The sequence below is a fragment of the Perca fluviatilis genome, chromosome 15 (genome assembly GCF_010015445.1).
Source record: "Perca fluviatilis chromosome 15, GENO_Pfluv_1.0, whole genome shotgun sequence".
In the NCBI taxonomy this organism is placed as follows: Eukaryota; Metazoa; Chordata; class Actinopteri; order Perciformes; family Percidae; genus Perca; species Perca fluviatilis.
In genome coordinates this window covers 22,726,382-22,753,358 of record NC_053126.1, presented here as the reverse complement: position 1 = coordinate 22,753,358, position 26,977 = coordinate 22,726,382, and the positions used below count along the sequence as shown (strand labels likewise).

At 38.6% G+C, this 26,977-nt stretch overlaps 2 protein-coding genes across 6 annotated transcripts in view; one reads left to right on the top strand and one right to left on the bottom strand.

Moving 5' to 3' along the window:
- The first annotated feature begins 2,280 nt into the window (after positions 1–2,280).
- On the top strand, positions 2,281–10,795 carry LOC120574860. Of its 4 annotated transcripts, none has more exons than XM_039825333.1 (6): positions 2,281–2,377; positions 5,874–6,026; positions 6,814–6,953; positions 8,250–8,370; positions 8,458–8,538; positions 9,721–10,795. In XM_039825333.1, coding segments are annotated over exons 2-6 (714 nt in total). In that variant the 5' UTR covers positions 2,281–2,377; positions 5,874–6,024; the 3' UTR covers positions 10,091–10,795. The 4 variants fall into 4 exon arrangements, with proteins under 4 accessions (XP_039681267.1, XP_039681265.1, XP_039681266.1 ...); XM_039825331.1 differs by having other exon boundaries at positions 6,782–6,953; XM_039825332.1 differs by having other exon boundaries at positions 2,293–2,377; positions 5,918–6,026; positions 6,782–6,953.
- A 2,074-nt stretch (positions 10,796–12,869) lies between these two features.
- The window catches only part of si:ch73-281f12.4 (RA_Radil_like and Myo5p-like_CBD_Rasip1 domain-containing protein), a 36,596-nt gene continuing 22,488 nt past the window's right edge, over positions 12,870–26,977 (bottom strand). For both annotated transcript variants that reach the window (XM_039824685.1, XM_039824686.1), the window contains exons 11-16: positions 23,845–23,989; positions 21,252–21,433; positions 20,789–21,104; positions 16,298–16,416; positions 15,449–15,588; positions 12,870–15,332 (exon numbers count right to left, since the gene is read on the bottom strand). In XM_039824685.1, the coding sequence (XP_039680619.1) occupies positions 15,230–15,332; positions 15,449–15,588; positions 16,298–16,416; positions 20,789–21,104; positions 21,252–21,433; positions 23,845–23,989 (1,005 nt within the window). In that variant the 3' untranslated portion in view covers positions 12,870–15,229. The remainder of the gene's footprint in view (positions 15,333–15,448; positions 15,589–16,297; positions 16,417–20,788; positions 21,105–21,251; positions 21,434–23,844; positions 23,990–26,977) is intronic.

Genomic DNA, 26,977 nt, shown 5'->3' with positions numbered 1-26,977 from the left:
AATAGTTAAAAGGACTTAAGAGAGTCCTATTAACATTCCTTAACAATGTTAATAGGTAGAAAGATGGGACATATTTATCACATTTTAGTTCATTACATTATCAGTTGCAGAAAAATGTAATTGACCGAAGATATTTCCATTTATCTATTTATTTTTGGGGATTTTCAGTTCGAGATGATGCATGCTGAATCAATCAATTCTCTGTTTGCTATCCAGAATAATGTACTATAAAAAAAATTGAAATTAAAGCCGTCTGTCAGAATATCTTTGGTCCTTTTTGCCAGTGATGTAAATTGATGTAAATTTGCTCCTTGTGATGTTTAGGTGCTCAGAGAGCATCCGGTGTATCTCATGAGGCCATTATGTTTCTGCATAAATTACAGCCTGCAGCTGTAGAGCAGCAGCCCCGAGACAAAAAGTTGAATTATTTCTGACACTGAGACTAATGACAGTATTTTTCTTCCCTTATAAATCCAATATAACTAAATTCACTTTCTGTGATGGATTAGCTGTTTGTTTACTGAGGCTTGAACTGTAGCATCCTGCCGAGTGGGGATCAAATAGAAAAACTCCTACATTTCTGAACTTTACTGGAAGGAAATGTCAAAGCCTTGGCTTAAGAAAGCATGTTGGCACCCTTAAATATCAGAGAGAGGTCATTGTGTGGAAAGTTTCATGTTAAATAACAACAAATCCTTTAATTTGGTACCAGCAAACTTCCCTTGGCACGCTTGTTTTGGCCAACACCAAAATGAAATTTGTGCAAACAGGTTGAATGTGCAGGTAACGATGGGATGGGAAAGCATTTAATGCCTGCTAGATATACATTAAAAGCTAAAGGCTATGAATTTTATTATGACACCTTTCCCCAATGACGCTGAAGTTCTAAAGTGGTGTGCATGGGGATATAGTAGAGATACTCAGTAATGACTTTGGGTGGTGGTTTCCTCTTTTTCTACCCTTCCCAAAACCAAAAATACAAGAGTGAAAGCGTAAGGAATACATTAAACGTAAACTGTTTTCGAAACGGTTAGCTATCATGGAAATAGTGCACTATATAGTTATAGTCCACTATGAAATACCTCCAATGCACAGCTAATTTGAGCGCACATACGATGTACCGTACATGAACGCTGTATTTAGGGTGAGAGAAACGTGTGGAGATTTCGGTTCTCACATACACTGATATGTAAATACAGTATTAACAGTCTGCAGAAGGACATGCGTATGGTAACAGTGTTAGCCATATTATCATCTGTTGTGCAATACATCTAGCTTGTTATAAATTAAAAAAAAAAATAATATATATATACCTATATATTTCCTAAAAGCACAGCATTGTGATGTTCCTACTCTAGAAATCAGAAGTTTAGTAATTAGTAGATTAGTAGTAGTAGCATTGTAAGTACTGTACTTATCTACAATGTTGAGCTATTTTGGGGTTTAAGGTTTATTTGGCTTGTGATTCCCATAAAAAAATCTTTTTTTTGTTGTTTCAGATGACAGAGCTGTTATTAGTTCCACCAAAGAGACATTTCACCTCAAATGTTCACATGGTTTCATTTAAACAAGTGTTAGAGGTCCTTAAAAGGTAAACCTATCCAGTATTTCACAAAGAAAAATAAATCCAATTTGGTTTATCAGAACTTAGTTGTTTCTTCTTTCCTCTTCCAATAATCATCATCACGACCCGTCAGATTGATCTGGTCCGGCCCTTGGGAACCACTGGACTGAACTAAAACTAAACAGTATATAAAGTACTTAAATCTAGCTCTACCTCGAGCAGCTACAACGGTACCATGCTGCTCTTACACTGACACATCAGTATGCATCTCATAATGTCATATATAACAATAGAGCAGTCACAGGAGACATTTTACTGCAGAACAAGTATACTTTTAAAAAAGTTTTAAAAAGTATAAAAAACTTTTGCTGAAGTTGTTTATTGTTGTGTGGGTACTTTAATATACCATAAGATTTTACTATAACAGGTGATTTGGCTGCCTGCAGGCAGGAACAGATCCCAAATCAGCCTGGCAATACAGACACCTAGTGGATAGAAGAGGTAACAAGTGTATTTATTTTCACTGCAGATCCTCAACTGTTGAACAAGCATCAGCGTTACATCTTATAAAATACTTTCTATTAATTTCATGTTATTAGCGGGCCTTACTATAAATCAAAGCATGTGTGTGTGTGTGTGTGTGTGCGTGTGTGTGTGTGCGTGCATGTGTGTGTGAAGGTCCCATTCCCATAGCAACCGGTCAACAGTGAGTCAATAGTAAGGACAACAAAAACTTCTCAAAAGATTTAAAGAAGAAAAAAAGGAAGAAACAAGTTCCTGACTGAGGAGAGGACCAGCACTGTCTGAATACTAGTGAGTCATATTCTATACCGATGTATTTAGCCTACTCACTGATGCCTACCAAACATGATGTGATGCTACTGATTGATTATTAGCAGTGGTCAAAGAATTATTTATTTAGATATTTAGATAACTTCAGTAAAGCAGCAATACCACAGCGTAGAAACCCTCTGTTCCAAGACAAAGTTCTGCATTCAGTAAAAAGTCAAACATTTTGCAGAATAGCACATTTTTAGAATACTATATACTAGCCTATATTACTGTATTATAATTATTGATGCATCAATGTGTTCATTACTTTAATGTTGCAGCTGGTAGCTAACTTTAAATATGATATACAGCTGGGTAGCTTAATCTATAATAATGCATCATTTATTAATTAATCTATATTTTGTATACATGATCTAAATCTGAAAAACAACTGGTAGCTTAACTTTTATACATGTAGTGGAGTAAAATTTTCAATATTTCCCTCTAATACGTAGTGGAGTAGAAGTATAAGGTATAGAAACACACAGGTCGTGGGCATGTTTAAATTATTATTATTATTATTGTTACTATTATTATTATTATTATTTAGTGTTTCAGTGAAGAGTTTAGCATCCCCTATGATGGTCTAAATGCCAGCCACAAATACTAAATTAAGGAGCATAACTATGGAGTAATTATTGATTTAATGAAACCAATGTGTTTAAATGTTTTTCTTTTATCCTGAAATTTTACCTTCTCAATTTGCAACTTTACATCTGCAACAAAAATGTATTACAGCAATATATTATATGTCCAGTATTTAATTAAGGAAGGAACTGAGCCATCCTCCCATCCTCGTTAAGTTTTGTTTTCACCCAGCAGAGGGCGATGTAACCAAACATTATGTTCTCCACTGCAGAGCTCATTTGTGGAGATACTGTCTCAACATGAGATACTGAAACATGTACTCATGCTATGGTGGAGGAACTATTCACATTATTTAAATAAAAGTTCTAATGCAACAGTGTAAAATACTCTGTTACAAGTAAAGGTCCTGTATTCAAATGTTACTTGAGTTAAAAGTATATAAAATCTATAATCAGAAAAAAAAACATAAGCATTCAAAGTATTTAAGCACTAAAAAGAGCAAGTGGCAGCAGATCAAGCATCAATCACATCCATACATCCATACAAAGTGGGGGGTCACTGTGGAGGAAACAGAGTGCTTTGAGGTACTTGTACTTGAGTGTTTCCTTTTAATGTCACGTACTACAGTGGAGGAAGGAGTACTCAGATGTTTACCAAGTGTACCCATACAACAATGTAAAAAAAACGTATCAAAAGTAAAAGTACTCGTTTTGCAGTGGCTGATATATTATTATATGACATTTTTAGATTGTTAATACGGATGCATCAATGTTAGAGCAGTAGTTTTACTTTTGCTACTTAAAGTACATTTTGCTAACAAAACTTACTACATTTAGATTTTCAATGCAGGATTCCCACTTTTATTGGAGTATGTTTACAGTGTTTTTTTGGCGCTTAAGTAAAGGTTCTGAATACTTCTTCCACCACGCCTTGCTGCAGCTTTGTTAAGTTTGTTAAGAGCATCAAGTCCTGCATGACTGACCGTCAGAAACTGTTCTTAATTTCATGTTGCATGAGTGCACACTTTGGCACCCAGGGTAAAAAAAAAATGTGCCCGATCCCACCCCCCACTTTGTTCTCCATATACCAAGAGCACACCTGTGGTTCTCCGTTTGGTTGGTAGAACCTGAAATCTACTTTGAAGTGATCTCCCTGTTCTAGATGCATAAAATATGCATGAGAGGAAGAATTTTATAAGAGCAAAGATGAAAGACATCAGTCATCAAAGGAAACGTGTTGTGTTTTCTGTCAGAATCATATATATATATATATATATATATATATATATATATATATATATATATATATATTTCTTTTCTTTTTTCTTTCAAGCTCTTTTTATTCACAGTTGACTGAGTTCATTCAGCTGTTTCAGAAGTTTTTTGATCCTCAGCAGGATTTCAGCATATTACAGAGACGGGGAACGACTTCTAGGGAGGCCTATCAGTGCAAGCAATATTATCAGTGTAAAAGTACAAACTGTACCACCATCTCAGAATTATTGCTACAAATTTTTATTCTTCCGAAGGGGCAAGTAGCAAACTAAATGTGCTTTATTTGAAAATGTTCATTTTGGTAGGCTAATACTACTAATACCACCTTTTATCCAGCACTTTTCTGAGAGATATATGTTGTACATTTTACTCATTCAGCCATGCAGATATTGTACATAAACTCACACAGTAAGTCTTGTCAGGCAAAAGCTTTGTGTGCAGTAGTACTGTACTTTGTGGTGCTAGTACCTTAACGGAGTATTTACTAGAGTTACTTTCTACTTTTACTCCACTACGTCTACTAATTTGACAGCTATAGTTACTTTACAGATTAACATTTTACATACAAATGATGGTGCATTGTTTTGTTATAGATTATTCTACCCAACGATATGTAAACGCTAAAGGTGAAAGCTACAAACCTAACTAATATTTAAGCTGCAAAAATTGTAAACAGTAACAATGACTTAAACATTTTTTTCCAAGTGCAATGTTGAATTGGAGTTTAAATTGAAGCAGCTGAAGTCTCAGTTTAAGTGTAAGTGACCAAAGTATTTGTAATTACAGTAACTGCAATGCAAAGCAATGGAAATTTTGAATTAAGAACAGGATTTTTCCATTGAGGCATCACTACTTTCACTTAAGGATATGAGTACATCCTTCACTGCTGTCAGTAAATCAGACTCTGTCAGACTCAGAGGCATCCTGACTGGCTCTCCTCCAAGTCAGTCTTTCCTTGTATACCTTCGTCTCCAGACGGGATTTCCTGTCTGTGTCTGAGGGAGGGGCTGGATCTCAGGAACCCCCCCCCCACCACCCCTCCCAGCTCCCAGAACTGGTACTGGGACATGAACTGGGAATGGGACTGGGCCTGAGGAAGCCTGACACAGCAGTGAGCAGCACACTCACCCTTGTCATGTTGAACTGGTCACCATGGCTTTGTTTCCTGTCTTCATTGTTTAAGATGAGCAGGAAGAATGAGCAATCACAAAACCATCGTGGCTATAATTCTTCCCTTATTGTGTCACTCTGTTGCTGTAATCGTGTGGTATCTGGGGCTGAGCAGGATCAATCTCTTAACTGCACTGTACAACAGGGTGTGTGTTCAGATTTGAACCTTTTTGTGGTGCGTGTCCAGTTATTGGTCAACATAGAACAGGTTTAGTAACACATCCAGGAATCTGCTAATAAACAGATCTGTCATATACCCTACTCCGGTGAGAACAGGGATAACAGTTGACATGGTTAGCTTACAGAATTCTTAAAAATGGCCGTTTACAACTTCTTTTATTGACGGTGTAACAATGATACTTTGAACTGTACTGTAGGTTCGTGGAAAAATACAACTTCCAGTGATTCTACCTCCAGTATGAAGTATTTCATCTGTTCTTCCACAGTGATTACAGAGTGACTGACAACCTCCTATCTACTGTAAACACAGAGCTGAGAGCGGCTTCCTTCCTTTTCCTGGATGAGACACACACATGCAGGACAACATGAAGAAGAAAAAGCAGCGGGCCCGAAAACTCACCAAAAAACAGCATAAAAATGTGAAGTATATAGCAAAAAAAAAAAGTTCAATGTTTCTGGTCTGAGCCAGGCTATCTTTCCCCCAAGTGTTGCCAGTCTTTGTGTTGAGCTAATCTACTTGTTTGCCGGGTGATGCTTCATACTTAATGAGTAGTATCAATCTTCTTCTCATCTAACTCTCAGCAAGAAAGCAAATGTAAGCGCTTTCTCCAAAATATTGAACTATTCCTTTGTCATTTTAACTACTACAACTATTGTATGTATTGTCATGTAATTTGGCCCTTAGGATGAATTATTATAACTTTAGTAATCCAGGTCAGCATTTCGTCCAACACTTTGATTTATGACTAAATAACTGCAAAACTACATTACCATGAGCCTGAGCTCTATGTTTAATACTAATATCATCATGCTAACACGCTAAACTAAGATTGTAATCACAGTTAACATTACCTTATAGGCTACCTGCTAAACATCAGCATGCTAGCATTGTCATTGCGAGCCTTTTAGCATCCTGATGTTAGCATGGGCTGTACTTTATGTTAAGTGCTAGTTTATAAGTTTATGATATTTATTTGTATCTTTATGTTAGCATTTAGCTCAACCACTGTGCACAGAAATCTTGTTACATTACTAATAAGCTACTTGATATAATCACATGTTGAAGACTCAATGGGAAATTTGACTAGCCCTATCCCTAAACCCTATCCACAGTGTTTAGTAAACAATATAAAACTTATCATCACAAGTGATGTGTCTGAAACATGTTTTAAAGGTTTCCATGGTTGAAACATCCCGGTCCTTCAGGTCCAACCGGCCGGAGTTTGAGAGCTTCCTATCTGAGATGACTCGGTGGTTTTCAGACCATCAGCTGCAGGTGGACGAGCTGTTCAGACACAGTGACGCAGACGGAAGTGGATCAGTCAACCTGAAGGATTTCTACCTGGGTAATATGTCTTCTCTCTGCAGCTTCAACCCCAAAAGTCTCAACAAGCTTCCTCTTCTGGAAACAATTATATTTTCTGTGTCTATCTATGTCTATTTATGGTTTCAAATGCCAACATCCGTGCGCTCACATTGAAAAATGCTCTCCACATTTTTCTCAACAGACTTCATTGTCTGTCCCAGCTCATTTGAATGTCAGATAAAGATAATCCTGAAGAAAAAAAGAGATTAGAAAGAGATATGTGGGTCAGTATTACTCAAATGCCACATTGTGGTTGTACTGAAGTATTCATGGAGGGTACTGTGAGTCATTTCCTTTTATCCGCCTCGCAGATAAGAGCAGCTCTGGGTAACAAAACCAGGACAATGTTCTTTTTGTCTGGGTAAACTATAGCCTACTCTTGTAATAAAGGTTGTTTGAGGAGCTCCAAGACTTGCAGGATAACACCTTTGAGGGGCAGAATGTGATTCATTGGGAATCAAATTTTTTCCAAAAAAGCAAGAGAACTCATCAATAAATATCCCTACAAACAGAAAACACACAAGGCAGCCACAGCTTTCAACTCTGAAAACACACAAAGACCAGCATACATACAGAATATATGGCTTACTTCTAGAGATGGGGACTCGAGTTTGAGACTCGGACTCAAGTCACACTTCAGTCGCACAAACAGTGACTTCTTGACTCAAAATACTTCATACTTGACTTGGAATCAAGATACGGGACTCGTAAACAATCTTTATTTTTAGGAAAAGTTTGATGAGCTGAAGGTAATTTCCCTCCCAGGGTAACCTATAACCTACCTACGTAACTCGTAATATGTAATGTATCTGCTGCGCACGGCCACACATGAGAGAGCTGCTGCGCCATTCATCAGAAGCTTTGGCTTTAAAAACTTCATATAACAAGGCCCAGACAAAAGAAGATCTGAGAGCAAAATATGTGGACTGTAGCTCAAAGACTTGAGACTTGACTTGGACTCTAGCTCAGAGACTTGAGAGCATCTCTGCTCACTTCTTGTAGTAGCAATTACAAGCAAAAACATGAAAGGTCAAATTATGTCAGGTTGCCACATAAAGAGCAAAAACTGATTCTGTACCCTACCGTTGTTCAAATGCTGCATTCACGTTCTCTTGGATCCTATTTCCTGAGGAAATCAGGCTTCCTACTTTCGTGTGTTCATGAGCTTTAAGTCACAAGTATAATTTAGGTTGACTGTTGCAACATTTTATGAACAGATTTGTTTAAACTACTGACGTGACATAAACTCCATTATTACTTATCCATGTGGCTGCAGGTCTGATGAACTTGGACGTCGCTTGTCAGCAGTTTCAGCTCCACATGCTGACTCAGCAGCTGAAGACCGCCAACGACATGATCAGTTATCGAGACCTGAGCAGACAAGTGCAAAGACTGAGGTAAAATAAACTACTTCTTTTTGTTTAAGTATCTTTTTTTTTATTCTTATTGACTGTGTTTTTCTGTTGTTTTTTTTGTCTTCACAGACTGTGTGATGACACAGAGAACGACACTCAGAAATCAAGATGTGATCAACATCAACTGTTAAACCCTGAAAATGGCAGGAGGTACCTTATGAGCATTACAGTAACACACGTGTGACGATAACTGAGTACATTTACTTAAGTACTTAACCCTCTGGGGGTAAATATACTGTATATATAGTGTAGTGCGTGGTTATAAGAGCCTTTTCCGGATGAGGTATTGCCAGTCTGATTCATAACTAGCTCCACCTCGAGCAAAAGTCATAAACTACATCCCAGACCAGTCTCTTCTTTTCTCATGACTTCAGGCTGATTCAGACCAAACATCCATGTGGGAGGTAAAGCATTCAGTTATTTCTGAGCCTCAGCTTTCAGCAGTAAATCACACTGATCACCTCCTTTAACTGCAGGACAACATGTTGCCTCAACAGCTACGTAAACAAAGAAGACCTCAACACAACCTTTACACAAGTGCCATAATTGTGTGTGTGTGTGTGTGTGTGTGTGTGTGTGTGTGTGTGTGTGTGTGTGTGTGTGTGTGTGTGTGTGTGTGTGTGTGTGTGTGTGTGTTTGTGCGTGTGGAAAGTAACTAAGTACATTTACTCAAATGCTGTACATTTTAAGCTACTTGTATTTCCATTTTACTTTTTAATTTACTACATTTATTTGACAACTTAAGTTACTTTCCAGATTTAGATTATTAATACAAAATATAAACCAAGGTACTTGCACTTTACTTTAATATTGTCAGTGTAGTACACACTCATAGTTTACCACCATGTTATTGTTATTACTAGAACTAATATTAAAGATGTGAGAAGTCGCTAAGTAAATGTAGGCATTTGTTTTGGATACGATGACTAACTACTACTACTACTACTACTACTACTACTACTACTACTACATTTTCTCCACCACATTTCTGAGAGAAACATTGTAAATTGTACTCATTCAATCACTAACTATATAGATATTATATATAAACAAAGTATCATCAGTCCTGTTGGGTAAAAACTTTGTCACCAGTGGTGCAAGTACATTTTTGTTTGCTCTTTTTGCTTTACCAATGTGAAGTGAATTGTAAAACAGACGTGAAACATATGTCAGGTGACGTTGATTTGTATCCCCTATAATTTCAGCCATATTCTTAAAGAGCTTCATGTGAGTCTTTTATTTCAAAGCAAATCTGTAAATCTAACCTATAAAAACCCTTAAAAAAACCACATAAATTGAATTCCGATCTAAAAGTCAGATTTTAACCAACAGGTTTGTCCGTCTGAGTGTCAGACTGATCCCCTTCGATGGCACTGCAGCTCATCCAGGAAACTTTGAAGTGGTTTTGTTGAGCAGCAGCAGAGTCTTCAGTCTGATCAGGATGATCCAGGACCGGGTAGGGATCCAGACCTCCAGGCTGGAGGTTTTCCGGAGCAGAGTGCCCACAGAGGGGGCCCGCCTGCTCCCGGAAAGCCTCCTGGAGGAGTGTGGCTTCAGAGGAGGGCCAGAGGTAACTCCTCCAGAGAACACTGTGTACTACGACTACAGCCTGCTGTTCACAGACTGCCCCATCCTCAACTGTGACCACTACTTCAGATCAATACCAGACGCTGCTGCCGTTAAGAGTGGCCTCTGTCCATAAGTTAGTGTTTTTAGCAATGCTATATTTAGAGACGCTGGTAGTCGTTGATGCCACGTTGGTCCCAAATGAAATATCTCAACTATTTGATGAAGTTGCTTGAAATTTAGTAAACACATTTATGTTCCCCAGAGGATGAATCCCACTGACTTTGGATGAATTCTACTGACTTTTCCTCTAGTACCACCATGAGGTCAACGTTTCTGGTTTTTGAGTAAAACTGTCTCCACAACTACTGTTTGGATTGCCATGAAATTTGGTGCAGACATTAATGTTCCCCTCAGGATGGATTGTAACAATTTTGTTGATACCTTAATTTTTCCTTTAGGGACATCAACAGGTCAAAGTTTGAATGTGTAACACTTTGGTTTACGACCAAATACCTGCAAAACTAACGACATTCTCATCAGCCTCAGCTGTCATGGAGTTTAGTGCTAATTACCTCTACCTAAGAGGTCATGTTTTTGGCTCCGTTTGTTTGTTTGTTAGCAGGGTTACAGAAAAACTACTGGGCCTGGGCCAAGGAAAACCTGTTGCTTTCTTTTTTCATGTTTAGCATTGCAATGTTGAGCATGTTGGTGTGCTAATATTAGCTCAAAGTACAGCCTCACAGACCTGCATGGCTGTAGAAAATAGTTTCCAGTTAATTATGTCATATTCCATTTTCCACAAGATCTGGGGTTGCTTTTGTATCTGAATGCTATTATTTTGTAATTGATTAAAAAACAAGTTAATTAAAAATGCATTTCTATGTCTTAATCTTGAATAAAACGGGTAAATTACCACTTTTAAAACATATTTATACCTTTAAAGAACTTAGATTAAAAAATGACATAATAGTTTTACTGGGAAGATGAACTGATGAAGGTGAATAACAAGATTAAATGTACTTTATAGGGCCTCTAAAACCTCTTTCCTGTGTCTTTTCTCTCTTCACAGATGACAAAGTGTTCTCTGGTTAATTGTAAGCAGGTGTGACTGATTGTTTAGTTCTGGGAAAGTGAGGATGCTTGTTTAGGTTTGCCATTCCTACATGTATTTAGTTTTAGCTTTTGTGCAATTAGGATCAAAGACCTGGCTCCAGAAATCACACAGATATGATACTAATTTTGGTTTAGGCAACAGGAGGACTTAGGTTGAGGTTAGTGAAAGATTCTGGTGGTCACTGTGGACTTTTCTTGTATTAAGCCAAGACCCTGAGCTTTACCTAATCGTAACCTAAACATATCCATAAAATGAAGTATAATGCTGTAGGTACATGTCAATTAACAACATATCTTTATTATGTTAAAAATGAAAAAAATAAGTTAACCCGGGGATTGTTTAAAAGCCTGAACCCCCCCCCCCCAAACCATTTCTTTTTATAGCTGCATTTTTGGAAACTTGAAACCTGATCTGCACTTAGAGTTAGAGGCTCTGCTCACCCACACAGGTGTTTTCACTTAACTTGACTAATTGCATGTCTACTCAGGTGTGATGATGGGAGGAGATATTTTGGAAAGTGGTGGAAGAAGTTATCAGATCTTTTACTCAGTAAAAGTACTAACTGTTAAAAGGACTCCACTACAAGTAAAAGGCATGCATTCAAACTGCATTCAGCAAAATGTACTTAAAGTATGAAAAGTAGAAGTACTCAATGTGCAGTTAGATGTTCCCTGTTAGTGTTTTACTATTATATATGATGTTTCTGGATTAAAACGACTGCTACATTAAAAGGCAGGGTTGGTAACTATTTCCAATATACATTTCTCTTTATATTTTTTTTGAAAAGCAATTAATAAGTATTGGCTTTTATGCAAATTCTTATTGGCTCTAAAAAAGGAGCGAAAAAGATCAGTCATCTGTAGCGTTCAATCTAAATAGGATTGTTTTCTCTAAAGAAGTAGGCAAATTTCCTCAAAACATAAAGGAACATCCTTCAGTTTATCACAAACATTCAACATCAACACTCCTGGAGATCTGTGGTTTTCACTGGACAGGAAGGGGATAAAAAACTAAATGTCTAACTAAAGCTGTCAGACAAATGTAGTGGAGTTGAAAGTACAATATTTACCTCTGAGATGTAATGGAGTAGAAATATAAAGTTGCACTAAAAGAAAAGACTCAAGTAAAGTACAAGTTTACCTCACATTTGTACAAGAGTAAATGTACTTCTGCAGTGACCAACGTTTAGCCTTTTTTATAACAAGCTGCATGTGGGCCGTGTGGCGTTCAACTGGTTTAAAAGCACTTGGAGAACACAGAAGATGAAGAAGCTAACTGGTGGCGATGAAGAGAAATGTCTTCTGTATGGATACATAAATATGAGTATAGTGATATAATGTGAGCAGCAGTTCAGACCTGAGCATTAAAAGCCTGCAGTGTAAACATAAAGCTGAACTCTTACAGTATGTCAGAAAGCCTCACACTCAGCACCTTGTTTGCACTTTAAACTCTCAGATGTGTTCACATTTGAATAACAAGTGTGCAACATGTTAAAACTTTTATACCGATATTAAGCAGTGTTTTTAATCAAGGCCTCAGGGGGCCACAGAGGCTGAGCTGTGCTTTGCTGGAGTCAGTGGAAAGTGCTTGGCTAGTGGAAACCACAGAGTAGCTATAAACAGCGGCTGGTGGCTGCCACTAAAGCGTGCCGACACACCCAGCAGCTTCCCTGCTGCTCCACCCGGCCATACTTTTAGATTCCTGCTGCAGACTTAGTTTACTCCAAAACACTAACAAACATGCATTATAGGAGTGTTTTAAGGTTTAAACACAAATACAAAATAATAACCAGAAAGCATTCAAGGTTTTCAAAGTCAAAATAATATTTATTACATAGTTTCAAAAATACTGCGCAATATAAATATTACAAAATACTGTGAATAATACTGTTTATCAATATACTTTACTTAACACATTTGGGATGAAAACACGGACAGACTTCAGATGAGGGCTGCAGCAGTTTGTTGTTTTACAGTGTTAAACATATTACAACATATCTGCTGATGTATATTTTTTTTTCATATAAGCCGATCTCAGATGAGTAACTCTGAGATGTTTTATGATTTGGGCCCAAACTTCCGACAGTAAGGCTTTAAAGGAATAACATTGACAGTTAGATGAGAAAGATTGATACCACTTTCATGTCTTTAGGGTAAGTATGAAGCTAAGCATAAAGCATGGAAACACCTCTGTCCACCTGATGGATGGAAGTCCAAATTTCTCTCTTTTTTTAGCTCAGATTTTGGTCTCTACCAACTCCTGAGGGAAATCTCTCTTTATAATGTCTCTTTAGCTGCTAAATGCTCCACTTTGTTCACCAGCTAGTCTCTAACTGTGTCTGTCTGATGTTTGCTGCTGAGCAGTTCGTGTACAGTGGCTTTTTACAGCTATTTCTCTGAATATTCTCTAATAGTCGCTTTAAGTTTGATGGCAGGATCACATTAGATTAATTTGTGTTTAATTGCGTTACTTGTGCATCTCTCTGCCTTCTACAAGAATTAAACGTTACATGTGCATGACAGCCGTTTTCAACGGTAAGCTACTTGAGATACGGATTTTGCCGTTTGTTTAATTGCAATAAACTGTTCAAAAGTATGCCAAAATACTGTAACAACAATGATGCTGATTTGTAAAGTTCTGGATTCATACTTTGTCAGGTCTGTCCGCAAGACGACAAGCAAACATTTAAAATGCTTGTTTTCTAAATAAAGTTTGGATCGATCAGGGCTTCGCTAACATTGCTGCATCAACAACAACATACACATCATTTCGGAACCAGGCAGTCCAACTTCCCCACTTACTTTTCCCCGAGAAAGCTCCTTTTTCTAGTTTCTGTAAACAATAGGGTGCTATAGAGCTCCGGATGCCCACACACAGCTACAATAATTTGTTCCTCCATTTCTGATTCAACAACGTCTAACGCAACTGTCTCGCTCGAGTTCTAATACTTCAACTCATGTGAACACGCGAAGGACGTGACTAAGCGAAGGATGCATTTTAGGCGGTTCGTGTCATCCGCATCACACCATCTATTTGTGTCTTTGTATTGACTTTGTATGTAGTTGCGCCGCCAAAAATGCAGTCAGTGTGAATGCAGCATGAGTCATGTGATTCAATGTTAAAATAAATTTTGTTTTATCGTGTTTCATTGATAAAAAAAAGAAGAAATTGATTACAGCAGCTTTAAAAAGGAACGTGTAACCCTCCAGTTTGTTTAAATACATAAAATATTGCAGGTTAAGGGTTTTTACCTGACTGTCTAATTATTCTTGTTGTTTAATCCTGGACATTTAGTGTTACCCATCACTTTGCCTGCTGCTGTAACAGATCAATACTTTCAATGGAGTTCAATGCCATATAAAAGTTGAGCTTTCACAGTGGAAAGATGTGTGCGAAGCTCTGAAGGCCACAATGAAAACGAACAACTGCTGAATGCAAGAGAGAAAATCATATTTTCCGACTTGTATTTTTCTTCAAAACAACAACAAAAAAATTTCCCGGTAAGTTGAGATAATTCCTCTTGAGCTCAATATGGTTTTCCTTGTTATGAAATTTCTAGAAATATGTTCAAAAGACAGAATATTAACAAATATATATTGTCCACATATGATGCCCAATGACAGATCTTTTACTTGTGTAAAGAAATTGAAGTGAGTAAAGACTTTCTAACAAAAGGAGGTTCTTTCATTGTAAAACAAACGGTTTCACTGTTATAAAATAACAAAATAGCCATAATTTAAAAATGAATAATTCCAGTTGTTGCCAGACATGAATCTTGATCCTGGAGCAGCTCGATGAAGCTCTTCAGACAGAATACTGTGTACTCGGACATTCAAATAGATGTTTCACAACTGCTACTTTCCTCACCGCCAAAGCCTCATGGTTTATGAGTGTGGAGTCGAGTCCGACGCAGAGTTTGTTTATAGGGCAGAAAGGAGCTGTGACAGCAGAATGAGCTTTTAAAAACTTGACCATGCCCTCAGTCTCGAGTCAGTCCTGCTGCTTTGGGTTGATTGTCTCGACGCACTGAAAACAGAAGCAGGTTGTGTTTCTCCTTAATCCTGTGAGATATACTGACTTTGGATGCAGCAGGTAAGATGAACCAAACGTCCCACAGTATTCCCAATTGCACTTGATCGTCCACACACAGCTCTTCCTTCAGCATTTAGTTGTAGCCGAGCTCCTGTTGCCCGTCTTTGAGTCGATTTTGGCCACCAGCAGTCTGAGAGAGTCTCCTGATGATCGGATCAGTTCTCTACCACTAAGAGGAAAACAGAGAGACACACAACAAGCTGTAAACAAGCAGTTACAGGAAGAAGGGATCAGACTAATATCTGCAGACCTGTGTGTACTTTTAAAATACACTTTAAGACTTACATGTTATACTCCATACCGACTACACTGATGCCGTTAACCGCCAGGATGCGATCGCCAGTTCTCAGTTTCTGACACTGAGCGGCAGGTGAGTCGGGAACCACGGACTTCACATAAATGCCGCTTATTCTCAGCGGCGTTTTCTGTATAATATAAAACAGATAAAGTCACAGATTATTGACAGTTATGGACGCATTTAGAGAGACGAACAGCAGCCAGATTGTGTACTGAAATATTCCTTTTTAGTCATGCTGCCAGCGTTACTGTGGGTCGACCCATTTGGTCCAGACTGAAATATTGGAGAACAATTAGTAAACCTGCTAAACATCAGCATGTTAGCGTTCTAATTATGAGCATGTTAGCATGCTGACGTTAGCATTTGGCTCATAGTACAGCCTCACAGAGCCCACAGAGAAATAGAAATAGAGCTTCAGTTGTCTGTGTCACAGTGTTTGGTTCCTACGAATCTATTTAGTGTTTTTTTATTTAAAGTTCAAGAACACTGAGCAGAAAGAGGAAATGCACAACGACATCCCCTTTAGTCAGTAAGAACATTTAGTCAGATTAGATTTGTAGTTCCAGTCTGTTGAGTTGAAATCCCTAGAGTTTACAGTCTTATATAATCTCATTAGTCTTCATCAGATCTGAGGCAGGTTTTTCTGTCCGGATTAAACTGCGTGAAAACATACAAACCCACATGGCTGCTGATCTTAAACAATCCAGATAAAAGTTGGCCTTTTCAATTTAATTTGACACTACTGTAACTGCAAATAGTTATAATTGAATCAATGTTATGAAAGAGAAAAGAAGAAGAGGATGAATGCTGGATAAAGAAGGAAGAAGATGTCGTACCGTCCCGTCCACGAGCGCCAGGCCGAGACCGTGAGGTCCTCTGTGAAGCTCGACCGTGAACACTTCCTCCCTGTCTTCTTCTTCTACATTCTCCGTCTTCCTCTCAGCACATCCACTGGCTGAACAAACAGAGAAACACATGCTCACATCAGAACAAAGTGGTGGTATAAATACTCAAATACCCAAAATAGACCAGATGTTGTTGTGTGGACCACAATAAATACTGTAAATCTGTATTGATACAGGGACTAGCTGCCTTTCGACGATTAAAATGTCATGTTACAGATAAAAAATTAAGAGTTGTCCTATAAATTGGGGGGATTCGGTTGCATTACAGTTGCTCCCTTTATAGTATAAAAACAGAGAAATTATAAGAAAAATAGAAATAGGAAATAAGTATGCACAACTATGTACATTATGCTACAATATGTATGTGTAAATAACAATAATGTTTAAAAAAGAATCTATGATTAAATGTGTTAAAATGCAAAGTGGTGGCAGAACAGCAAACTATATAATCTAGAAAAGTAACGCAAACAAAGGGTTATGATGAGGTGTCACTGGAGGTAAACTTGAAAGTAAGAAAAAAGGCTCCATTGCATATCTCTATTTATTCTGACGATGTTTGAGGGCCGAAATGTCTTCAGAATAAATAGAGATATGCACATGAAGCCAGAGTGTGTGATACTTTTTTTTATTTCAAGAACAGCACACTCAACATAACTTTTCATAATCTTGTTCTCCAGACAGTAAACCCAGCTTTGGTGCACATTAGATGAAGTCTTTACATTTTGAAATGATCTGCCGAGCTGCCTGAAATCAGACCTGTTAGCTGCAGACAGGTTAGCATGCTGCGCTGCTGTAACAGGGACTCCCTGTCTTCCTCATGTGTTTCGTCCTGTCACGACAACAACGCAGCAACAGTAGCATTCCCAAAAAACAAACCTGTTCCCACCCCTGAAGCTCCTGCTCCACCATCACCCCCACATCCCCCTGCCTTTTCCCAACATGCAGCCTGTCTGCCCCCCACGCAGGACCTGTCCCGAACAATGCCTCCACCGATTAAGATTCCACGCACCAACCCAACTGTAAATTCCCATGACGGATCGGCCACTGCTCTTTTCTCTCCTGACATCACCACACTCTGTAATTCTTGGGGCCAGATTAAAGGATTACCAAACTTTCAAAATAACATTAGTCGTTTAGCCAAAACCACAGAGGTAGATACACTGGAGGCCAAGGTTCGGCTCCACATGGTGGGATGATATACACAGGTACCCATCAGGGTGTAAACAAAATGAACCAATTCCATGGTTTCCACAATAGCTGAAAACTTGGCCAAAACCACCTTAAAAATGTCAATTTAATGCATTTGGACATCCCTTTTTATATATATAATACAAGGTAAAATGTTCCTTTTACACCAGGAAAGTCAGTGACTAGTGGGGACTAAGTGCTGGAAAAAAAGTAAAGAAAGGCCATAGTTTCATTATCGATTAATGTGCTGATAATTTTCATCTGATTCATGTATTAATTGTTTAGCCTATAAAACATTTAGTGGAAAATGTCCATCCCAATGTGTCAGGTGGCGTCATCAAATGTCTTCTATTTCCCAAGAAACAGTCCAAAAAAAGAATATATTAAAAGCAAATATTAAATAAAATGATATAAACCTGAAAGAAAGAGGCAATTTCCCACATCTGAGAGCCGGTGACTGTTGTTTGACATTTATTCTTTAAAATGACTTATAGATTGAATAATGATTAATAGATGATCAAAATAGTAGAAGACATTATAGTACCACTTGTGCAGATTGTATGAAATAACGACTGCCAATTAGGACAGCATGTACATAAAGAGATGGTGCCAGATGGCTTTGTTTTGATGTAATCCTCAAACCCTTTAAACAAATGACTTTAATAAAAAGCACTAACAGAGAAAACACAATACAAGAAGTAACCAATGAGAGTAAAGACATCTGATTAGGATCAACACAATCCTCCGGCTTTAAACCCTTTCTGTAGCAGCACCCAGCAACAGTGGGAGGTCTGTGAGGGAGCGCATTAACACAGGTTGAACCTTTTTAAATACACACAATCACGTGTGACGAAAAGGGTTTCTGAAGGTCTGGTTCAGATCTGAGGAGAGCTTCTGGACCAACAGGCCTTGTTAGATAAAAGCCTTCTCTCTCCTGAGAACAACACTGATGAATCTAGTAAGAAATCAGCATATATATCCTTAACGTCTGTTTTGACTCCTGTATTTATTTGGTCAAAATTGTTATTAGCAAACTGAATAAATTTAAGTTTGACTTATTTTTCTTCACAGATGTCGATACTGTAATTTACTCATGTCACTTATTCGGATGAAATGAAACCATAAATTGACACAGTTTCTTCTTTGAATGACACCTGGTTTATGTCATGTTAATGGTAATTGTTAATTCTAGCCTCCACTTTCTGAGTGAGACCCAATGTGTCCACGCTGTTGCATGGATGCTCCTTTGTACAAGCGGTGAAAGAAAAGTACCTGACAATATCGAAATGCTGTATATTTTTGTTTAATGTCCCTATTTTCTGATGTGATCTGATTATCAACCGGTACCTGGAAATTAAAAGAAAATTACGTCATCCAGTGATAATTAGATACTTGGCATTTACTGGATCTCACCTTCTTTTAAGACTCAATAACTCAATAAAAATCTATCAAGTGTCGTCAGAAAATATGACCCAATTATACCTCATTTATTATCGGGTACTTCGCCTATCCATCACCTGTTTTTTTAACACTGAATAACGTAACAACAACAACCACTCGTACAAAGTAACGATGATGTGATGAAAATATGTTGTAACACCAGCTCTCAGGCTTAGATACCGGGTCCACACTATGTCAGAAATGCTGCAGTATCATTTCCTTAGACATAAAGTGAAGTAGTCGACTCTCACTCTGACTCCCTCTCCCTCCCACAGATGACCTCATGACGGAGGTGTCCAAACAATAGGGGTGGGAGAGGAAACCCTCTTTCCTTTGCAGAGCGAGCCCACCCTGCACAGCCTCCCACTTGAAATTCCTCAACCTCCAAGAGTCAGTGAAAAGATGAAGGGAGGACTGGGAAGGCGCTCCACCTCTTTTATGTCAGGGTTACCTTTATGTGGACCTGGAACAAATATGCAGCGGGTCCTCGAAGGTCAAGTCACTAAATACTTTCCTTAATAGATTCAGTCAGAGGAAGTGAACAAGCTTTTAAAGTAGACCTCATTCCAGACGTTAGTAACAGGGGACAAGGTTTGAAGCGAAGCGGCCGTATTCTTAGTGACAGAGCTGTGAGTCATTTGGATCAAAACCTGCTGTGTGTAAGTGAAGCCATGAATGGGCCTTTTAAAATGATGTCAACTTTCTCATCACATGTGGTTGACTCTTTGTTTCAGGGCTTTCTTTGTACATGTACACACTCACTCAATTATTATCTTCTGTTTCCAGGTTTCAGTTAATGTTTCTCAGCTGTTAGTGGCTTTAAAGGAACACTTAGAAGCATCTGTGAAGCCATGTTTGTTAAAAAAAAAAAATATATATATATATATATATATATATATATGGTTTAATATGCGTTTTCTAAAGTATGCACGAGAGCTCAACAAATGACTGCTTTCATTATTGATTCATCTGATGATTTTTATCTCAACAACCACGTTCCCAGATGATAAATCCTCCCGACTTCAGTGATCCTCTGACTTTTCCTTTACTACTATTAGATGGATTACCATTCAATTTGCTACAGATATGTATGCTCTCTAGATAATTCATTCTAATGACTTTGGTGATCTTCTGCCTTTTTTTTTTTTTTTTTTTAATCATCAGGTCAAAATTATTATTTTTTGAAATCATTTATAGTTAGAACAAACTGGTTTGTATGTATGTATGATGCACATAACACTTTAACAGATTTATATGAATATGAATATATTTTTATTTTTCTAAAACACGGTAATAGATCCCTTTTCTTTTCTTTTTTTCCCCTCCTGTAACTATTAACAAATGTCGGGCCATTGATAGTTTGCTTTTGTAATTTAAACCTTTTTGGGCCAAGTAATGTTTTATTTTATTTTCTATTTTTTCAATTTATTTATTTTTTCTATATTTTTCTATATTCTCTTCGGATAATTATCTTTTATCTGGTTTATTGGAATTAATATGTTCTTGTATAATATACTGTATATATTGTTTCTTAGAGGCACGCTTTGTCCCTTGTATGGGAGCATCAGGCAGTGTTATCCAGCTCTGCTCTGATTGCTCCAATCTGAGAGTACATTGACATGCAGATCACAATCACCTGAGTGAGGAATATGTTTATATTTGTATGCATTGTTTATTCAGTTCTATGGTGTTGGCTTGAAAATGCCTGACAAAGATCCCTGATGGATTGAAATGTTTCTCTGTTAAATTACATTTACTGGGAGCAACAGTAAAGTCCCCTGCGTCTTCAGTTACCTTTCTTTTGCTGGCGGGCGCCCTCCTGCAAATCAGCCTCCAGCTCGGCCAACTCCATACCCTGCGGGGTGTTGGGCGGCGTCAGCAGGCAGGACGGGTCCAGTGCCAGGCTCTTGTGGTAAGTCATGTCGGCCTGTCCTGGGAGGGTGTTCTGCAGCTCCAGGCTCTTCAGCTTCTGGGTCAGGACTGCCTCACAGCTGCTCAGGTCACCATGAGATCCTCTGGCCTGAGGCGGCTCTGCAGGGTGGCTACGGTCCCGGTCTGCCTCAGGGGAGGGGCAGGTAACCGGGTCAGAGACCCCCTGATGGGCAGTGTCCTGGAAGACATTGACGGAGGGTGAGGTCAGAGACTGCCTGTCTGTGGGCGTCCCATTAAGAGTCTGAGGAACATAAAGTCAATCAATAGCAGATGTATAAACCTCAAGGTGTCTCATTTCCTGCTCTTGGGTCAGAGAGCTTGTTACCTGTTCCTCCGCATCGGGCTCGGCTTGGGTTTCACTGCGAGGGAGTTGGCGTATGAACTCCTGCAGATGACCGAGCTGCTGGAACAGAGCGGGCTCCACGACGGGTTTACCCAGCTCCAGGTGAAAGGTGCTGCTGGGCAGGATGAGCGGTGGGTGGTTGTCAAAGTTCTCCAGGATGTCGGCTGCAGGAGGAGAGAGAGTCATCCATCACAAATGACCCAAGCTTCATTACAGCTTTCTAATGAAATTCAATCCTGTAACTTTTCAGTAAAGCTGCTGTAATTGAGTTAAACCCAAACTAAAAGCTGTAAATACAGTACAGGACTGATGCAACTGTTGCAAGATCAGTCAATGTTTTTTTGTTTTTTTTATGCAGCAGGATGGAGTCGATCTGAGTGAAGTAAGAGGTGAGAACAGGTGAGAGCGAGGTGGAGACAGACTGACCGGACAGGATTATTCACACAGATTAAGACGAAGGCTACCGCTTATAAATGCATGTGAGTGTCAGTGTGGAGGTGTACTTTTGTTATAATTACAACATAAGATTAATCACATGGATTTTTTTCTCCCCAGACTTTTGGTTAAAAAAAGCCCTGATTACTTTTAAAAGGAGTACATTGTGAATATAAAGGGATTTTCATCCGCTATGGGGTCCCAAAGTGAGCAATATTAAACAAATAAATAGGCCAGTGTGAAATAAATAAACAAACAAATTGTCTTCAATATATAAATAAATCAATGAATTGTGAAATAATTTAAGATTTTCTTTTTAGAAAAACATTTTCTTTATAAAAAAAAGTGTTATATTAGAGATCTTTATTTATTTTATTATAGACATGTTTATTTCAAAATGGCATTTTTTTCCCTATGACATATGATTTCATGTCACATTTCATTTCACAATGTGAAATTTCAAAAAAGTGAAATTAGAGAAGTATAGATTAGATTAGATATACATTAGATATACGTGCAGATTAGAGAAATACATTAAAAAACTATTGGGGAAGATGCCAAAACTATATAAAAATAAACGCTTAATAATAATTCCTCAATTATTTAACTATTTAAGGGTTCCTTTATACATTTCAAAAAGTTAATGATTATTTATTTAATATCTTTTTTTCAACACATCTCTTATGGTCCCTGTCAACCAAAAGTGTCTAACAGAGAAACATAAAAGAAGGAATGCTCATTTAACTGCACAAGACTTGATGAAGTCAAGTATAATAAGTTGATATAAAGTAGGTGCACATTAGATTATGATAGATGCTTCTGAACAGTTATTACAGTTATTGTTGTTTATATGAAGTCTTGTGCAGTGAAGCATGTCTGCTGTCAAGTTTGGACATGCAATAGATTCCTGCTGAATGGAGTCTGGTTACTGCTGTTTACAGTCAACAGGGTCGTCATTTGGCATTCTTAATGTTTTAAAAACAGATTTTCATCTATATTTTTAATATTTAAAATACATGCGAGTAAATCCTCAAACTTCTATCTACGAAAACTAAAACACCCTGCACATGAACTTGTAAGACCTTTATGTTACCTTTATTCTTAACTGATGATGAATAATCATTTATTTACTATAGAGTATGTATTATTATTCAAATTCAAGATTTTACCCAGAAAGAGAGAGAGAGAGAGAAAAGGTCTCAAGCTGCAATTAACAATTATTTTTATTATGGTTCATCTCACTTAATGAATTAATCGCCATGAAATGTAAAAAAAAAAAGTTAAAAACAAAACCCAATCCTAGTTTACCAGAAACCACAGTGACGTCTTGAAATGGCTTGTTTTGTCCAACCAAAATATATGATATGTGACAAACATGACTAAAACAATTAACTATGAAATTATTTGCAAATTATGTGTTTTTGTCAATGAAATTGTGGATTAAACATTTATCTTAGTGATGGTTCGGAGTAATTTCACCCTAGGCTGCTTTGCACCTTGACCTCGAGCTAAACAACCCCCCATAAGCTTTTTTCCCTTGTTATAACGTTGGTCGAGTTAGCGTTATCAGCTGGTTAGCTTAGTGCTGGCGCTAATGGATACTCCTCTCGGCTGCTACCGCGCGAGATCACACACAGAGCACAACATCTATTGCCAGAAGAGACTACTGGTTAAGAAGAATCATGAAGCGAGTGAACAGCAGAAGCAACTACTGCAGTGTGAGGCGATAGGACAAGACGCCACACAGTTGTATATATCCCGGCTGCGGTTTAAAAGCAATAGATGTTGTGCTCTATGCGAGATCTTGCGCGGTAGCAGCCGAGAAGAGTATCCATCAGACGAGTGTTATTTAAATATACTTCTGGTGTAGTTACAAACTTTCTAATGCCTCGTTTTATAAGTACAGGAACTATTTGTACTACTGTAGACGTTTGGTATCATTCCGGGCATTATTAGTGGAGTAATTTACGAGATCCATTAGCGCCTGCACTAAGCTAACCAGCTGATATGCTAACTCGACCAACGTTATAACAAGGGAAAAAAGCTTATGGGGGGTTGTTTGGCTCGAGGTCAAGGTGCAAAGCAGCCTAGGGTGAAATTACTCCGAACCATCACTTTAAGGATGGTGTACGCGTCTCACCCGTCCTGATAGTGTCCTCTGCATCATCCGGGGACGGGGTCCATCCGGTGGGACAGGCTTTACCAGAGCTGTACTCCCTCAGCATGTGGTGAAGCTGAGCAGCGTTCAGGGCAGCAAATTCAGTCCTGAGAGAAGCCCAGGACGCCTGGACGGACATAAAACAACAAAGAAAAAACACTGAGACACATGAAGCAAACAACTTATTCTAAACCCCTTAACAATAAAAATGCAGAATTGTAAAAGTGATGGTTTCATCTTAAAGAACGAGCCACAAAAGCTCTTTGTAGTCATTGCGAGAATGACTGAGATGGAGAAACAAGTACTTTCCCATCATGCTACTCTCTCATTTGCATGCCGAGTACTTTAAACCAATTATATGATCTAGTAAATAGTTTGTTCCTGTGGTAAAAAATCCTCTTGGGAAAATATTTCTCCCTGGTGAAAACAGATTATGAGCACTTTAAGTTGTTTTAAATCAATGCAGCTTTTCTTCAAAGCTCCATACCTGTGTTTACTCTGCACTGGATTAAAAGGTGAGTGTATTATAATTAACATGTCATTCTACTCTGTGCAGCGCAAGAAGTGTAAACTTTTCATTATCTCTCCACTCAGTGTCTAAGGTTTCTTATCATGAAATATGACACCCTCGAGAAGGATAATATTTGATCTTCTGATAACTACAGAAAGTAGCTTGAGGATAAGGAAAGGTGAGTCACTTGCCATGACAAGCATGTGATTACTACAAACATTACATAGTTCATTCAGTCTGTTTACAGTTGAATTGGTGGAAGCAGGTTTTTGCCCAGACATGCCGGGGCCACCATAGAAACCATAACTTAAATGTTGTGTCCCTGCCCTTCTCTTATAACACAGACACCACACTAAGCTCAACAGAAGGTGAAGTTTAAATGCTGCATATAAACTGCAGACATTTAAAAATGTCTGTCTGTTATGTCTGAGATTTAATGTTTGGAAGCTATTTTCTCCTAAAATAACTCCTCAGATGTTGCGTTCCCCATACAGGCAAAACAAGCAGCGCCACATCCCTCTGGTGTAATTTACAATTTGTGCAAGTGAGCCAATTCAGTTTCCTAAAAGCCCAGAACTCCAGATGGAAAAATCTGTCAAGGGTGTGTGCTCTGTTGCAGCAGCCACAAAGTGACCTCATGCCAGGGCAAGGACACATAAAACCACAAGCTTCCTAGCAACAGTCCAATCCCACAAACCGACGAGACACAGCTTTCAACAGCTGTGTCCTGAGGGGGGGTTGGTGCTGTGGGGGTTGGTGCTGTGCCCTGGAGATCTTTCAGGCTGGTATCACAACTGTGCGTCATACAGTGAAAACAGCTGTGTAAAACTGGGCCTCATATTTAACACAGTTACTCCCACTAATACAGAGCAGGGTCATATCAATTTCAAATGAGTTCTGTGGTCAGCTCGAATATCTTAAAGTCCCCCTCCAGACCACAGACTGTACATAAAGATGGACAACGCGTCTTCACTTTCTCCCACTGTACAAAAATGATCCCAAAATAGCGCTGTAGTGACCAACCTGATCAGAAAAATGAGCACTTCAACAAGCATCAGCGTAATCAGAACAACCTAAAAGGACGGAAACCATCTATGGGGAAAATGTATGATGTGCTTCTTGATTTTTTTAGCTTGACCCATGTCCCATCCGCTAGTCTATATCGAAGGACGTTCCACTTCCGGGATTGTTTGGGTGCCACCGGAAATTCCACTGGATGTCCCTCTTTTTAGGCCGGATGTCCGTCACTTTCCGCTTTCTTTGTGTTGGCATTCTAAACTCTGATGGACTCATGAGGACTATGGTTAACTGCTCCTCAGATCTCTGCAGGGTAAATCCAGACAGCTAGCTAGACTATCTGTCCAATCTGAGTTTTCTGTTGCACGACTAAAACAACTTTTGAACTTACATGTTCCACCAAAACAAGTTCCTTCCCGAGGCTATTTAGCAGAGGCAACGTCACTGTGTCCGGGGCTTAGCGTCGCCCAAGACGATTGTGATTGGTTTAAAGAAATGTCAATAAACCAGAGCAAGTTTTCACCAATCCCGGAATGCTTTGTGGACTAGCCAGACTCTCCTCCGCAGCGCTGTGGAGGAAGGTCTGGCAATGCGAGACTATCCATCGCTCAAAATGGAGTGGGCGGAATTTATGACCTATACTGCAGCCAGCCACCAGGGGAAGATTGAGATGTTTAAGCTTCACTTCTACAGTCTTATCTATCAACCCAGCTCCAGACACATTTTGAAGTAAAATACTCTGCTTACATAAAAAGTAAAACAAACTTTGAAAATGGGCTGGAAGCACATATTTCTCCCTCATTGAGAAACCTGGCCTCTGCGCTGCCCACCACCACTGCTCTGGCTTGTTTGTATTTCTTCAAACCAGGTTGACTAAACCAATCACAACCGTCTTGGGCAGCGCTAAGCCCCGGATTCAGCGGCGTTGCCCTTGCAAAACAGATAGCGGAGATAGCGAAAGGGGAGGGACATCCAGCGCATCTCAGGCTTTATCTCAGCACTGTACATCCGGTGGGCCAGACTATTCAGACGCAGACTCAGATGAAGAGTATGTTGTGCACCAAAATCGGCGACTAGCAGATGTATTAGAATAGTAAGTGTAGTTAGTGTTTTTTATTTGTTGATGTTGTTCGTTAGCTTGTTAGTTTGTAACTGGCAGTGGCTGATAGCTACGATGACAGTGTGGCTGATAGCTACGATGACAGTATGTTTCCGCTCTCTGTACTGACTGTTCCCTCTGCATATTAGACAGCGATTGGTTTTCAAATCTGTCACGTACCTAACATAAATAACTAAGTAGTTTAACTAAGTTATGTCGCACATTAATTTAACCCAAGAAGTAATGATCTCACAAAGAATTACAGGCAATTCATTTGATAGATTGGGCTTTTATAATAATAATAATAATAATACATTTAATTTGTAATGTACATATAAGCTGCCTTTTCTATTCTATATAAGTACACAATCAATAGCAGCACATGGCCGCTTCACCACATAAACATCTTTTCAAGTGTAACAGACTGTGAACTGTGAATGAGTAAAAGGTTTGTACTTTTGTGCGACCTATTGTTCCTTATATGTCAT